Below are 17,058 nucleotides of genomic sequence, written 5' to 3' on the forward strand. Positions count from 1 at the left end.
ATGTCCTTTATGAGTGGGTAAATAAAGGTTGAAATCTCGTTGATCAACGTCTCAACCAAATATGATCCACATTTCAACGTTGAAACGACGTAATGTGGCCAGTGGTGGGATGTTCTGGTTTTGGCCGATCTATCAAGCCACACGACCCGGGCAGCGTTCGTCACTGTAGTTTCAATGGAGTGGCACTTAATAGGCGCTGCCCAATCAGATACAAGAGGGGCGGATCTTTCGAAAGGGATTGCTTTAAGTTACGGTATGAGTTTGGGTTACGGTACCGTCCCCCTGCCTTGATGTGGATGGAGATAACTGTCGATGTGCGAACGTTTGAGCATCAGACAGCTCAGGTTAGGGCCATAGCATCATAGACAAAAGCCTAGTATGCTGAAATAGCAACGACTGAAAGTATTTAGACATGGCACCTAAATCTATGTCTGAAAAGTTTGCACACATAGAGGAGATTGACTTGAAAGAGTCTACTTGCATTTGCAGGAAACATTGTAACAACTGTAAAATCTTCCTGGGATTCTTCGTCTTATCCCTTTCATTGCATCTAGTAACGCTTTTCTGTTATTTGGACCTGAGATCCGAGGTGAAACGCGAGATTCTCCAGAAGAACAGAGAGGAGACAGTGTCACCGGCCGCAGACGATATGAATGACCGATATTCTCCAGTATTCCAGCTGTTGGATATCAGCTACCCAACTGATCTACAGCCACAGGTAGGTTAATCATCGGCTCTTTAATAGCGTAATAACACTAAACATATATTTACATTTGGTAAGAATTCATATAAATACACATAAGAGGACCAAGGTGTAGCCCACACCAAATTATTTTCACTTGTGGGATGTTGAAACAACATGTGGCAATTTCTGTCAATTCCGATGAAAGGATGTGTATGATTAATATTTACTGCCATCAGTTAGAAACTTTAAATTGTTCTTGATCAGACGCAATAATACAGTATATTGGTCAGTGTTTCTCAGATAAGGACTACTTAGGCTTTGTTTTATTATGATACAGTCTAGTTGCATGTTGGCAGTATAGCTATACAGAGCATAGTTTCAAGGTTGAGGTGCCCAATTGTTTATTGTTGCTTGAGATGGATAATGGTTAATAATGCTTTTGGTGAAAGTATTTTTTCCAAAGTGGTTTGGCGAGGATTTGAATAGTGAGTGTATGGTTTAAGTGACCTGATGGTGCATGTTGAGATGAGCAGACATCTACAGTAGAGAATACTGCCTGCATGCCATCAGCATGTGGCACAGTAAGATTCCACCCATCCCCTCCAAGTATTAACAAGCCACTCTCACATTTTAATGCATTGGCATATTATAATGCCTTACAATTTCTTAATTGACTTCAGAAAAAACCTGGGGCCATTTGAGTTGTTACTGGAATCAAATCCTGAAAGGAGCATGGTCAGCCATGTTAAAAATACTGCTGCACAGAAACATCATGGCAGTAAAATGAGACTAAGTGGATGCCTTTCAATTACACATAAATTACACCAACAATTCTGCAATGTTAAGATCCATCTGGCCCTCATCTATGTTATAATCAGAGGAGATGAGAAAAGTTTATTGGTTTGTTTGTGATCATGTCGCTCTGAATTCTCCAGAATCCACATTGTTGTCTTTGACCTTGCAACGCGCTGCAACACAACTGGTTGCTCATATCTAAAGATGACCATAGTACCAACAAAAAAAATCCTCAGCTTTTAAGTTCAATCACTATGTTTTTTGTAGGCCTGTGGATGGTTTATTCATTGAGGTTTATTTAGAGAAAAACACTTCAAAAATCCCAAATGAGATTGTAAATTAACTAAAGCAGGTAAATGACCCCCCGCTTCATCATTTCAACTTCCCCAGGCATTGTGGCTTGTCTCCAGAGCTCAGTGTGAAATCTCTGGCTAGCAGAGTTAGCTCCACAAAAGATCCAGTGCCAACTCTCAACATCACTATTAAATCAAACTGTGTGCTCTGTTGGAGTATGAGATTTCTTACAGGATATTACCTTAATAGCAACATTGTGCACGCAATTAATAACATCCACACAATTACTCAACTCCATTAAAATGTATCTTTGTGGGAGAATGTACTCATGGCTGTAAATGTTAAGAGACAGGCAAATATTTGAAGTCAGAGATTTTGGAAATGTCTATATTTGGAAATATCTGTATTTGGAAATATCTGTGAAAGATGTGATTACGGATGTGTGTATTGTTTCTGTTGTTTGTATTTGTCTGTAGTGTAAATTGTATTGGGTCCTTATTACCATAGATTCAAGCAAAGGCCCAACCTGAACCAAAGAACCATCCAGAGGGGATATGGTCAGGGTTCAATCTGAGGGCTGTAGTTAGAGGTTAGGGACTGTCATTTTACATAATCTTTTGTAATACCCACCACTCAAGCTCATAAAACATAAGTAAACATCCCTGATGGTGAACTGTAGATGTGTGGTCAAGAACAATGTGCTTATTTTAGCTGTAGGTTTTAATAGAGTTATTTGGAATGATTTCAAAGGAACAGTGGGCCTCAGGCCATATTTGTTACTGGGGACAGGTGTCAAGACTATTACACATTTTGTTCTGCTTGCAAGGGAGTTAGGAAAGAATGTTAGAATGTCCATAATTGTCAATGATGTTTGCCATGATATGCACCTGCTTCTATTTAGATTAACTTGAGGGTGTAGCTAGTGGTTACACAGATGTTATGTTCTTTCTTATGGGAAGCTATCCATTCAAACAAAACATTTTGTGTCTTTCGGTATGTTTAGAAAACAGAGGAGAGACTAAGAGTTACTGCTAACTAAAGAAATGAGTCAAGAAAGCCAAAATTGTTTCCTGTTGAGTATTATTTTGAAGGTGAAAGCTTTTTATATCATAAAGGGATTTACCTCTTGCATGAGACTGGACACAATAGCACATGTTCATTGCTTCTCCCTCTCAAACAGTTTCTAACCTCATGACTTAAGACCGTGTTAGCCTACAGAGCTAAAGTCTAGGCAATGGTATTAGCCTTGGGAACTAAAACAAGTCTCCAGGTCTCAGGCAAGGTTACTCATCATATCAGGGTAATTCACAGAACCACCACTGCAACACTTCAACCCCATTCAACCTCCTCCCCCTCTCCACCAGCAGCTAATATACATCAACTGTATGTTCCAAATCACATGCAACTATTTTCGAAGGAGACTAATATTGAGCAATCATATAGCAGTAAATGGATGGCTTTCCCATAGAATTCTATTCAAAGTAGGCCCCCTATTTACACAAATGACAACACACGTCACTCAATTCAGTACTTCCTAGTTCCATGTATCAAACCGTTATTTCAGTTAAATTAAAACCAGGAAAATCTGGAGAGTCCCCTGCTGATTATAGACCCATAAGTTTAATCAATTGTGACAATAATATAATAACAAAGCTTATAAGCAATAGAATGGCAAAATCTTACCAGACTTGATACCTATCAATCAAACAGGGTTTATTACAAATAGACACAAACAAATACAAGAACATTTTTCAGTTTAATACAAAAAGCAAAAAAACCAAGATATAGATTAATCAATAATGTCTGTTAAAGCCGAAAAGGCTTTTGACCGTCTTGAATGACCTTTTCTACTCAAAACTTTGGAAGCTTTCAACTTTTCAGCTGAAATACATGTCATTCAAATATTGTATAAATGTCCTAAAGCAAAAAATATACACAAATAATACATTATCTGATGAAATTGCATTAGAAAGGGACGCAAGACAGGGATGTCCCCTCTCCCCCCTCCTGTTTACAATGGCAGTTGAACCGCTTGCAGAAAGACAGGACCCAAACGTAACAGGTATCAGTATTGGTAAACATGAATATAAACTAAACTTATTTGTAGATCATCTCCTGATATACCTGGCCAATATTCAAAACTCAATGCCCCCTTTGCTAAAACTTACGACATATAGTCAAATGCATTAACCTCTCTAGGGTAGGGGGCAGTATTTGCACGGCCGGATAAAAAACGTACCCGATTTAATCTGGTTATTACTACTGCCCAGAAACTAGAATATGCATATAATTGTTTGATTTGGATAGAAAACACCCTAAAGTTTCTAAAACTGTTTGAATGGTGTCTGTGAGTATAACAGAAGTCATATGGCAGGCAAAAACCTGAGAAGATTCCTTACAGGAAGTGCCCTCTCTGACCATTTCTTGGCCTTCTACACTCTCTTTATTGAAAACTGAGGATCTCTGCTGTAACGTGACACTTCCTACGGCTCCCATAGGCTCTCAGAAGGCGTCAGAACATTGAATGATGACTCTGGTGTCCCAGGCTGAAAAACAGTAGCGCATTTGGTAAGTGGTCGATCTGAGAACAATGAGACGGGGGCGCGGTGCACGTGAAGAGTCCATTTTAGATTTAGAGTCTTTGAACGAAAACAGGGTTTCCCGGTCGGAATATTATCGCTTTTTTATGAGAAAAATTGCATAAAAATTGATTTTAAACAGCGTTTGACATGCTTCGAAGTACGGTAATGGAATATTTAGAAATTTTTTGTCACGATACGCGTCCGCGCATCACCGTTCAGATAGTGTATTAAACGCAAGAACAAAACAGAGGATATTTGAACATAACTATGGATTATTTTGAACCAAACCAACATTTGTTATTGAAGTAGAAGTCCTGGGAGTGCATTCTGACGAAGAACAGCAAAGGTAATCCAATTTTTCTTATAGTAAATCTGAGTTTGGTGAGTGCCAAACTTGGTGGGTGTCAAAATAGCTAGCCCGTGATGGCGAGCTATCTACTCAGAATATTGCAAAATGTGCTTTTGCCGAAAAGCTATTTTAAAATCGGACATAGCGATTGCATAAAGGAGTTCTGTATCTATAATTCTTAAAATAATTGTTATGTTTTTTGTGAACGTTTATCGTGAGTAATTTAGTAAATTCACCGGAAGTTTGCGGTGGGTATGCTAGTTCTGAATGTCACATGCTAATGTAAAAAGCTGGTTTTTGATATAAATATGAACTTGATTGAACAAAACATGCATGTATTGTATAACATAATGTCCTAGGAGTGTCATCTGATGAAGATCATCAAAGGTTAGTGCTGCATTTAACTGTGGTTTGGGTTTATGTGACATTATATGCTAGCTTGAAAAATGGGTGTCTGATTATTTCTGGCTGGGTACTCTGCTGACATAATCGAATGTTTTGCTTTCATTGTAAAGCCTTTTTGAAATCGGACAGTGTGGTTAGATTAACGAGAGTCTTGTCTTTAAAATGGTGTAAAATAGTCATATGTTTGAGAAATTGAAGTAATAGCATTTCTAAGGTATTTGAATATCGCGCCACGGGATTCCACTGGCTGTTGAGTAGGTGGGACGATTTCGTCCCACATACCCTAGAGAGGTTAAAGAGGAACAATGGGTGCATACTGTCCCCAGAATCTTTTTAGGTGTCGATTTTCAAAGGATAAATCTAAGAACATTAACAACTTCATAGTTAAGAACACTATAACAATATGGAAGAAAATGAAAGGATTTTGGAGACAGGGGTAGGAATACACAATAGGGGTTTTTAATACACCCAAAACAAACACGTATACAAAAACACTTGGCTGTACCCAAACAAAAGAGCGAGGGCAAACCTTGTTGACCAACACGGATACCCGTAATACAAAATATATATTGCACGCAGCATAACAGCTGCACCAACGCATAGGTACTCGCACCACCAACGGACATGGGAACAATAGCTGACAAAGACAGAGGGAACAGAGGGCACATATATAACATACTAATCAGGGGAAATGGGATCCAGGTGTGTGTGACCAGACAAGAAAGTCCGGGGTTGATGATAATGAATCCTGTTCAGTGAAGCCTAGAAAGCCTATGACGTAGACCTCCGGAACTGGTGAACAGCATGAGCATCAGTGCTGGGGGGATCCGTGACAGTATCCCCCCCCCCCCCCCCCCAGACGACACCAGGGGTGCGATGCGGGTCGGTCTGTGAAAATCCCTGGTCAGCAAAGCGACCAGGATGTCCACCGCAGGAACCCAGCACCGCTGCTCTGGGCCGTACCCCTCCCAGTCTTTGAGGTACTGGAGACCCCTGCGATGCCTCGAATCAGGACCTCCCGGACCGAGTACGCCGGACCTCCCTCGATGTCCAGAGTAGGAAGTGGGGTGTCACTGGGTCCAGCCTCTGCGAGGGGACCAGGCACCACTGGCCTGAGGAGAGACACATGAAAGGTTGGGTTAATGCGGTAATCAACAGGGAGTTGTAAACGGTACGTTACCTCATTAACCCTCCTCAGGACTTTAAAAGGCCCCACAAACCGCAGGCTCAGCTTCAGGCAGGGCAGGCGGAGGGGCAGGTTCCGGGTGGGGAGCCAGACCCGGTCGCCTGGGGAGAAAACAGGCGCCTCACTGCAGTGGCGGTCGGCCTGTTCCTTGTGCCGACACATGGCGCGCTGGAGATGAGTGTGTGCAGCGTTCCAGATCTCCTCAGCGCACTGAAACCACTCGTCCACCACAGGAGCCTCGGTCTGGCTCAGATGCCAAGGTGCCAGGGCCAGCTGATACTCCTTTCTAGTGTGTGTTGGGGTGAGGTTAGTGGAGGAATGGCGGAGGGAATTCTGCACGTACTGAGCCCATTCCCCTGGCCGATCCTGACAGTAACACCGCAGGAACCTGCCCACCTCCTGGTTGACCCTCTCCACCTGCCCATTTGCTTGAGGCCGATAACCAGAGGTGAGACTGACCGTGACCCCCAGGCATTCCATGAATACCTTCCATACCCGTGAGGTGAACTGAGGGCCACGATCTGACACAATATCCTCCGGGATCCCATAGTGCCCGGAAGACGTGCGTAAAAAGAGCATCCGCAGTTTGCATGGCCGACGGAAGCCCAGGCAGAAGAAGGAGGCGACAAGCTTTGGAAAACTGGTCCACAACAACAAGAATAGTGGTGTTCCCCTGGGAGGGGGAAGGTCAGTGACAAAGTCCACCAAGAGGTGAGACCAGAGTCGTTGTGGAACAGGCAGGGGAAGGAGCTTTCCATAAGGGAGGTGTCTGGATGTCTTAGATTGAGCACAGATGGAGCAGGAAGAGATGTAAACACGGACGTCCCTAGCCAAGGTGGACCACCAGTACTTCTCCGTAAGGCAGGCGATGTTACCGCCTATCCCAGGATGACCCGACACATGTGCGCCCAGGAAAGGAGGCTGTCCCGCACACCTGTGGGCACGTAGGCACGGTTCTCTGGGCACTGTGCAGGTGCGGGTTCTGTACGCAGGGCCTGCCGTATGTCGGCGTCCACATCCCATACCACTGGTGCGATGATGCGGCACGGAGCGATGATGGGGTCACTTCTCCCTGCCTCTCCTCTGCGTCATAGAGGCGAGACAGGGCGTCTGCCTTCACATTCTTCGAGCCTGCCCTATAGGAAATTGTGAATTGGAACCTGGCGAAGAATAGAGCCCACCTGGCCTGTCTCGGGTTTAGCCTCTTCATTGCCCTGATGTACACCAGGTTGCGGTGCTCCATCCACAACAGGAAAGGGTGTTTGGACCCCTCCAGCCAGTGCCTCCACGCCTTCTGAGCCTTCTTGACCGCCAAGAGTTCCCGGTCCCCTACATCGTAGTTCCTCTGGGTGTGGCTCAGCTACTTAGAGTAGTAAGGGAAGACCCCCCTGAAATGGACAAAAATTAATGGGATCTTATTGGCACTGTACAAAACATATACACGATGTACAATACCACTCATTTGGACGCCATTTCATTCAAAACATATTGCAAATGTCATATGGCAAATGCCAAGTGTCACACAGCAAAATCCAATAGATGGTGAGCGCGCTCCACCGTAAATTTTCTTATTGCAAATGTAACACAACTCAAGACCCAAGAGTAACATCTTGAAAATATGAATTCTTTTTCAAAAACTTATCACCGCCTTAAAAAAGTGCTTTCTGGACAGTTTTTCGAAATTCTTTCGATTTTTATGTCAATTATACATGTATAAGAACTGTATGAACAGTTCATATTTTATTGTCATATTATTATTATTATTTTACTTGTCCATAAGGCATATGTTTTGTCCATTTGCAATATGATTTCATAGGAAGTCAAAAGTCCAAGTTAAAAGTCAGTGAACCATTGCCAAATGCAATAGGAAATGTCCAAATGCAATATGAAAGTATTGAAAGTGCCAAATCAGGATGTTTTGTCAAGGCCCAAGAGTAAAATTTAGAAAATTTAGGAACTCAAAAGTCGAAGTCAAAAGTCACTTCTTTTTTGTTGTTGCCAAATGCCATATGAAAGTATTGAATGTGCCAAATCAGGATGCTTTGTCCATTTGCCATGTACGATCATAGGAAGTCGGTTTCCAAACCCAAAAGTCAGTGAACCATGTCCAAATGGCATTTATACTGCCCAAATGACATATAGCTATGTTAAGCCATGAATCAAGCTAAATGGTCTATTTGTCATGTATGATGAGGGAGAAGTGGGACCCTGTTGTTTTCTAATGATTTTTTAAAAAATGTCCAAAATGACCAGGGGCGCACCCTATTGGATGGGCACGGGTGGGGGGGTGCTCCCTACCCAACCGTAGACCCCTTGCTCCCCCCTAAAGGCATTAAAAATCATTTTTAAGATGTGCTTCTGATAACCCATTCCAATCACCAGGTGCACGGCTGTCCATTTGCAATATGTTTTAATGGGCATTTACCATCACGAATTTGACATGCTCAAAAATACTGCAGAAATGCATAATTGACTGGCCCGATGAACTCGGAATGGCCGGGCAGTGACTGTGGTTCCTCTCCATCGCTCGTTGTGTTGATTTCATCATGTCCATTTGGTGATGTTTTATCACTGTTGAATCATATTGCAAATGTACTGTCCATTTGCAATATGTTTCAATGGGCATTTACCATCACAAATTTGGCATGCTCAAAAATACTGCCGAAATGCATAATTGACTGGCCTGATGAACTCGAGATGGCCGGGCAGTGCTAGTGGTTCCTCTCCATCGCTCGATGGTGACATGAGAGAAGTGGGACTCTGTCGTTTTTTAACGATTTTCTGAAAAATGTCCAAAATGACTAGGGGCACCCCCTATTGGATGGGCATGGATGGGGGGTGCTCCCTACCCAACCATGGACCCCTTGCACCCCCTAAAGGCATTTAAAATCATTATACAAATGTTATCCTGGTAACCCGTTCCAATCACCAGGCGCACGGCTGTCCATTTGCAATATGTTTCAATGGGCATTTACCATCACGAATTTGACATGCTCAAAAAAACTGCAGGAATGGAAATTGACTGGCCCGATGAGCTCGGGATGGCCGGGCAGTGATTCTGGTTCCTCTCCATCGCTCATTGGTGTTGATTTCAGAATGTCATTTTGGTGATGGTCTATCACTGTTTAAACATATTGCAAATGGACAAAAGTCAGCCAGAAAGTCACCGTCCATCAGTCAACTAGATATCATTCTGACACCAAACTGATAGAAACTGACACCAGACCCACTTTTTCCAACTCGATTATAAGCCAACTATCACATATTTCAGAGCAGGCTCATAATTCACAGCGCCTTCTGTTTTTGTTGTTGTTGAACATAACCAATTGTACATTGTACGATTTCTCTTAAATTACGATAGATAAATGGCTGGTTCTTTTTTTCCTGACACCGTAGGTTCATGTACTTTGACTTGAAGTGGTGAAATTAGCGCTCTATTTTTGTTTTTGACCTTTAACCTCTATAGGACCGGCGGGACGAATTCGTCCCACCTACGTAACAGCCAGTTGAATCCTGTGGCGCGATTTTCAAAACCTTTGAAATGCTATTACTTCAATTTCTCAAACATATGACTATTTTACAGCTATTTAAAGACAAGACTCTCGTTAATCTAACCACACTGTCCGATTTCAAAAAGGCTTTACAACGAAAGCAAAACATTAGATTATGTCAGCAGAGTACACAGCCAGAAATAATCAGACACCCATTTTTCAAGCTAGCATATAATGTCACAAAAACCCAGAAGACAGCTAAATGCAGCACTAACCTTTGATGATCTTCATCAGATGACACACCTAGGATATTATGTTATACAATACATGCATGTTTTGTTCAATCAAGTTCATATTTATATCAAAAAACTGCTTTTTACATTAGCATGTGACGTTCAGAAAAGCATACCCCCCGCAAACTTCTGGGGAATTTACTAACAATTTACTAAATTACTCACGATAAACGTTCACAAAAAGCATAACAATTATTTTAAGAATTATAGATACATTACTCCTCTATGCACTCGATATGTCCGATTTTAAAATAGCTTTTCGGATGAAGCACATTTTGCAATATTCTGAGTAGATAGCCCGGCATCACAGGGCTAGCTATTTAGACACCCGGCAAGTTTAGCCTTCACCAAAATCACATTTACTATAACAAAAATGGTCTTACCTTTCCTGTTCTTCGTCAGAATGCACTCCCAGGACTTCTACTTCAATAACAAATGTAGGTTTGGTCCCAAATAATCCATAGTTATGTTCCATCAGCGACATTTTGTTCGTGCGTTCTAGACACTATCCCAATGGTAAATAACGGTCGCTCGCACGGCGCATTTCGTGACAAAAGATTTCTAAATATTTCATTACCGTACTTCGAAGCATGTCAACCGCTGTTTAAAATCAATTTTTATTCCATTATTCTCGTAAAAAAACGATAATATTCCGACCGGGAATCTGCAATTAGCTAAACAGCCGAAGGAAAATACTGCACGGGGTCCAATCGGGCACGCGCCTAATTCCATTGTCCTCTGATGGGCCACTTGGAAAAGGCGATAATGTGTTTCAGCCTGAGGCTGCCTCGTCATCGTTCAGGTTTTTCCCGGGCTCTGAGAGCCTATTGGAGCCGTAGGAAGTGTCACGTTACAGCTAAGATCCTGACTCTTCAATAAACAGAAGCAAGAACAACAACATCTTGTCAGACAGGCCACTTCCTGCATGAAATCTTCTCAGGTTTTTGCCTGCCATAGGAGTTCTGTTATACTCACAGACACCATTCAAACAGTTTTAGAAACTTTAGGGTGTTTTCTATCCAAAGCCAATAATTATATGCATATTCTAGTTACTGGGCAGGAGTCGTAACCAGATTAAATTGGGTACGTTTTTTATCCGGATGTGAAAATACTGCCCCCTAGCCCAAAGAAGTTAATCCCAGAAAAATGGCCTTAACTCAAAAAGCGAGGCCTCGACTCCATCTTGTTCGGGGCCAACTGCCCATTATGCCAAACCTATGGTTCACCAAGTTTCGTCTTCGAAGTCTTTTCTGTTTAGGAGAAAAGGCCACGTCGTGATTGGTGATGTTTTGTACATTTGCAATATGATTACATTCGCCCTCTGGTGGTATTTTCCGGGACAGCGGAAAAATGACAAAAATTTGAAAAATTTATAAACCGGAAACCGAATATCCGAGAGACTTTGTTCGATGACTTCCCGGAAGATCTGGCCCCGTACACTGCCCTGACTCCTCCTTGGGAGGCATCCACCTCGACAATGAAGGGGAGTGAGGGGTCGAGATGTGCCAACACAGGAGCAGTGGTGAAACGTGCCTTCAGCATCTCGAACGTCCTCTCCGCCTCCGCTGTCCAACGAAGCCGCTGGGGACCTCCTCTCAGCAGGGAGGTAAAGGATAGCTGAACTTGACGGTGGCCTTGTTCAGTGTTCGATAATCAATGCAGGGGCGCAGTCCCCCATCTTTCTTCTTGACAAAAAATAAGCTTGAGAAGGCTGGTGACTTAGAGGGGCGGATGAAACTCTGTTGGAGACTCTCCTGTACATAGTTCTCCATGGTATCGGTCTCTGCATAGGAGAGAATATAGACATGTCCTCTCGGGAGGGTTGCGTCAGACAACAGGTCAATGACACAGTCCCAGGGGCGATGGGGAGGTAGGCGTATAGCCTGGGTCTTTGAAAAAACCCAGTGCAGATTCTGGTACTCCTCCAGTAAATCCACTTGAGGAGCACAGTCCGGACTTTCCACCATAGTGGTGTTGACAGACACTGAGATACACCTCCCCTGACACTCCTGCGACCAACCCAGCAGACTCTTCTTGAACCAGGAAATAACCTGGTTATGCAAACTCAACCAGGGGAGACCTAAAACAATGGGGTGCATGGGGGTGTCTAAAATCAAGAAAGTTATCTGTTCTGAATGAGTGTCGTGGGTCATCAAAGAAACAGGAACAGTGATGTATGAGCCCTGTCCCTATTGGACGATTATCCTGGGCTCGAACTGGAATGTGTGACTGTAGGGGAACCAAAGGAATGCGTAATGCAATGGCCAGTGTGCTATCTAAGAGATTCCCGGCAGCTCCGGAATCAATCAGAGCTAACGGGAGTGAAGGGCTGTGGTACTCAGGGAATTTAACGGGAAAACACACTGGTTGATTTGACAGACAAGGAGAGGAGACCTTGCCTTCTACCTGGGTTGGCGCAGGAGAATTCCATGGCTTGTCACCTCCTTGCCTCCTAGTGGATAGAGAGCAGGTCGGGGAGAAATGACCCCTTTCTCCCCAATAGAAGCAGAGGCCCATATTCCTCCTTCTCCTATGCTCTGCCTCGGGCAAACGTGCAGAGCCCACCTCCATCGGCTATGGCCACGGAGCTGGGGTAGCCATGGGCTCCAAATTCCGCACAGGTCTTCTTCAGGACCGCAGGAGGCTGTCCAACTCCAGCTGTGCCTCCTCCCACAGTCCGCTGCAGAAAACGGTGACCAGAGCCAACTCGTTCCATCCGGTGGAGGCTGCAATGGTCCGGAACTCCAGGTTCGAACTCCGAGGCGGTCCTAGATCCCTGGCGTAGTCAGAGTAGACGCTAACCCTCCTCTCGGCCCTCCACAGGATGATCAAACACTGAGCGGAAGAGGGTGAAGCGCTCATAGGACTCTACCTCGGGTCCACCCATCTCCCAGACCGCAGCACCCAAGTCCAGAGCCCATCCAGTCAGTGCCGAGATGATGGTGGCAACCCTGTCTCTTTCGGAAACAGCCCCAGTGTAGCGAGGGAGGTACAGGTCGTATTGTAGAAGTAACCAATTGCATCTTGCTGGTGCTGGGAGCTGGTACTGGAATTGGTGCTGGAGACTGGAAGGACTGCACACTCCCCTCCAAGCGCAGGATGGTTGCCAGCACACTGTCCATGGCGATATCGAGTCTGGAGAGACAGTCCTCGTGGTGCTGTACTGTCCCTACAATGGTCACCAGCTCAGTCTTTCCTGCTGTCTCCATTTTGCGGGTGGGTTATTCTGTCACGCTGGAATAAAGGATTTTGGAGACAGATGCAGGAATACACAATAGGGGTTTTTAATACACCCAAAACAAACACGTATACAAAAACACTGGGCTGTACCCAAACAAAAGAGCGAGCTTAAACCTCGTTGACCGACACGGGACGATGACTGTAATACACTATATATATATATATATATATAGTGTATATATATATATACAGTGCCTTGCAAAAGTATTCACCCCCTTGACGTTTTTTCCTATTTAGTTGCATTACAACCTGTAATTTAAATGGATTTGTATTTGGATTTCATGTAACGGACATATACAAAATAGTCCAAATTGGTGAAGTGAAATTAAAATGTCACATGATCTCAGTATATATACACCTGTTCTGAAAGTCTGCAACACCACCAAGCAAGCGGTACTTTGCTCCACAGCGGAGATTGGAGTATCTGTTCATAGGACCACTTTAAGCCGTACACTCCACAGAGCTGGGCTTTATGGGAGAGTGGACAGAAAAAAATAAGCAAACATGTTTGGTGTTCGACAAAAGGCATGTAGGAGACTCCCCAAACATATGGAAGAAGGTACTCAGGTCAGATGAGATTAAAATTGAGCTTTTTGGCCATCAAGGAAACACTATGTCTGGCGCAAACCCAACACCTCTCATCACCCCGAGAACAACATCCCCACAGTGAAGCATGGTGGTGGTAACATCATGCTGTGGGGATGTTTTTCATCTGCAGGGACTGGGAAACTGGTCAGAATTTAAGGAATGATGGATGGCACTAAATACAGGGAAATTCTTTTCAGTCATCCAGAGATTTGAGACTGGGACGGAGGTTCACCTTCCAGCAAGGACAATGACCCTAAGCATACTGCTAAAGCAACACCTGAGTGGTTTAAATGGAAACATTTAAATGTCTTGGAATGGCCTAGTCAAAGCCCAGACCTCAATCCAATTGAGAATCTGTGGTATGACGTAAAGATTGCTGTACACCAGCGGAACCCATCCAACTTGAAGGAGCTGGAGCAGTTTTGTCTTGAAGAATGGGCAAAAATCCCAGTGGCTAGATGTGCCAAGCTTATAGAGACATACCCCAAGAGACTTGCAGCTGTAATTGCTACAAAAGGTGGTTCTACAAAGTATTAACTTTGGGGGGGGGTGACTAGTTATGCACGCTCAATTTTTTTTTTTTTTTCTTATTTCTTGTTTGTTTCACAATAGAAAATATTTTACATCTTCAAAGTGGTAGGCATGTTGTGTAAATCAAATGATACAAACCCCCCAAAAATCTATTTCAATTCCAGGTTGTAAGGAAACAAAATTGGAAAAATGCCAAGGGGGTGAATACTTTTGCAAGCCACTGTAGGCCATTTTGACATATTGTAGGTTATCAAAGAGGGCTGTATGCGCCAGTGACCTTTTCACTCATCCAGTCATTACATAAGATCCAACTTCATAATGATAGTGATAGTAGCTCATTTACTATTAGATAGTTCAAACATTTGACCTTCATTTCCTAGTAGTCCTCGAGAGCTATGGACCTCCATGACATGGAACAGTTAGAGACCAAGGTGTAGCATTCTACATGAATTGTGGTGCCTGCAGATAGACCAGCCAAGAGGGAGTTACAATTCAGTTTAGGAAGTACTAAGCTTTGACACAAACTTGTTCAACTAAAAATAAGTAATTGTCAATTTGTCATATTATCAACAGGCAAACAGTAGAACAGTATAGAAGTGTTTGTGGTATTTGGCTAGCCACAATTTGTCCTTTATTTTTCACACTTCTATTTTCAGACCAACCATGAATGTTTTATTATTGCTCTTTTCTGGTGGAGTAAAACTGTTGTCTCTCTGTCCTCTGAACGGGGACCACAGCCTCTTTAAGACAGTGTTTGTACAAAAGGCAGGATTACATTTGCTTAAGTTTAGAAGAGCAATAGGATGCCATTCTGGATTTTGTCCTTTTGGTGGGTAAATCAAATTGTTGGCTAACTAGAACACATCCTTATGACAGGTCTGTGCATTATAAATTAATACCACTTGAGAGATACACATTTGAGCCTTATACTGACTTGAGGTTTGTGCATGTACACTCTCAGAAAAAAGGTTACGGTTAGGGTACATTGTTCCCTGGGGTACAAAAATATTAAAATACACATACTGTAATGTACCTTCAGAGGTACACATACAGTATGATCTCACATAGTACAGTTCAGTATCTTTTAGGATACATATGCGGATAATCTAGTATCATGGCAAATTTTTAACCCGTTATTTTGAATATAAAGGAACAATCATTGGAGGTGTGGCTTAGTGGCTTTCGGTTAGTTATTTTTCTGTTACCCGAGAGTGGAAGTGTTGTACCAGTTGAAGTGCTCTATGGTTATGTTAATTCCAGTTTGAGCATGTCTGCTATCAGTTCTGAAGTCTTTATAAAAGCTTACATTAGAGCATGTGACAATTAAGAGCTGTAATTAATATTGTAGCAACCTTAACCCAACCCTACATGTGAGGGACATGGTATAGATATGTAGTATCCTAATAAAATACCAAAATACCCCCCAAAAAATTGAGAAGTGGTACATTTTGGCCACTTTAAAGAAACAAATGGCTATGTCACTGGTGGTACCTTAAAAAGGCACATTTGTACAATTTGGCTATTTTAAAGTACAAACTGCAAGAGTACAATCAACGTACCTTACAGGGTACGACTGGTTGATCTCTAAGGCATTCCTAGTCGATCGCCTAGCATTTCTGTAAAAAACCCAACGATAAAGCCTTGCGTTCCCATTTGTATTTATTCATCTCGCTCTGTTGGCGGTAGGTGCACCGAATTCAGCTGCCCTGCATGCCAGGTAGGCAAAGTTTTCCCATTACATTTTTTTTTTCATGCGTCTGAAGGTACAAACTCTGCCTTCCCAGCAGGCCCCTAGAGCAAATCAAGTGCATTATAGGTCTACAGCTGGCCAATCAGATGGCTCAGATTACCGTGTCTGCAGTAACATAGCAGGCATAAAAGAAAGCTAAAGCAAAGTTGACAGTGTGAGATTTCTAAACTTTTAAAACCATGACTAGCGAGACTGTCAATGAATACAGCAAAGAGCAGCTGTTTTTATGAGTGAGTTCATGTTTAAGTTTTTACTCAGCACTGTCAACACTTTTTATTCAACACTTTTATAAGCCATACAATGTGCGTTGTTCTTACTTCCACTGGCACTACAACCAGCACTGCAGCTGTAATGAATGAGTAGGAAAGTGTATCTATAGGCTTGCGTTGTTATTATTAGCGGCTTGGGTCTTTTTTAATATTGAGGAATAGTTCACTTTCTCTGTTCATAGAAGTATGACAATGAATTTGTGCATGAGGCAGAAATAATGCTGTGCGACTCAAGTTCAACTGGAGGAAGACAGTGTCCCATTTTGGTCAGTGTCAGTGGAGGAAAGGGAGAGCGGAGGGATGTTGAGAGGTGGACTCTCAGTCTGCTGCTCTCTCCCTCCGCTGAGACTGACCATCACATGCAGGTTCCAGCAGCCCAGTAAAATTTAAATAAAAAGTGAATTATTTAAGTGTATGCTTACTCACCTCCCAAATAATACAGCAACACATCTAATACCAGTGTGATCATATGGCGTACCTCAAATACTGAAATATATATATTTTTAAATGGTCCAAACAACAATGCATTGGCAGGGCAATTCAAGCAAAGCCAATATGCAGTGATAATGTAGGTTAATGTTGCTTAAGTTTTTTAAGTCA

At 42.9% G+C, this 17,058-nt stretch overlaps 1 protein-coding gene across 3 annotated transcripts in view; it reads left to right on the forward strand.

Moving 5' to 3' along the window:
• The first annotated feature begins 238 nt into the window (after positions 1–238).
• LOC115154547 (ectodysplasin-A) overlaps positions 239–17,058 on the forward strand; it is a 69,774-nt gene continuing 52,954 nt past the window's right edge. For 2 of the 3 annotated variants that reach the window (XM_029700857.1, XM_029700858.1), the window contains exon 1: positions 239–718. In XM_029700857.1, the coding sequence (XP_029556717.1) occupies positions 413–718 (306 nt within the window). In that variant the 5' untranslated portion in view covers positions 239–412. The remainder of the gene's footprint in view (positions 719–17,058) is intronic. The other variant, XM_029700856.1, reaches the window with a different exon arrangement.

This window comes from Salmo trutta, chromosome 19 (genome assembly GCF_901001165.1).
Source record: "Salmo trutta chromosome 19, fSalTru1.1, whole genome shotgun sequence".
NCBI lineage: Eukaryota > Metazoa > Chordata > Actinopteri > Salmoniformes > Salmonidae > Salmo > Salmo trutta.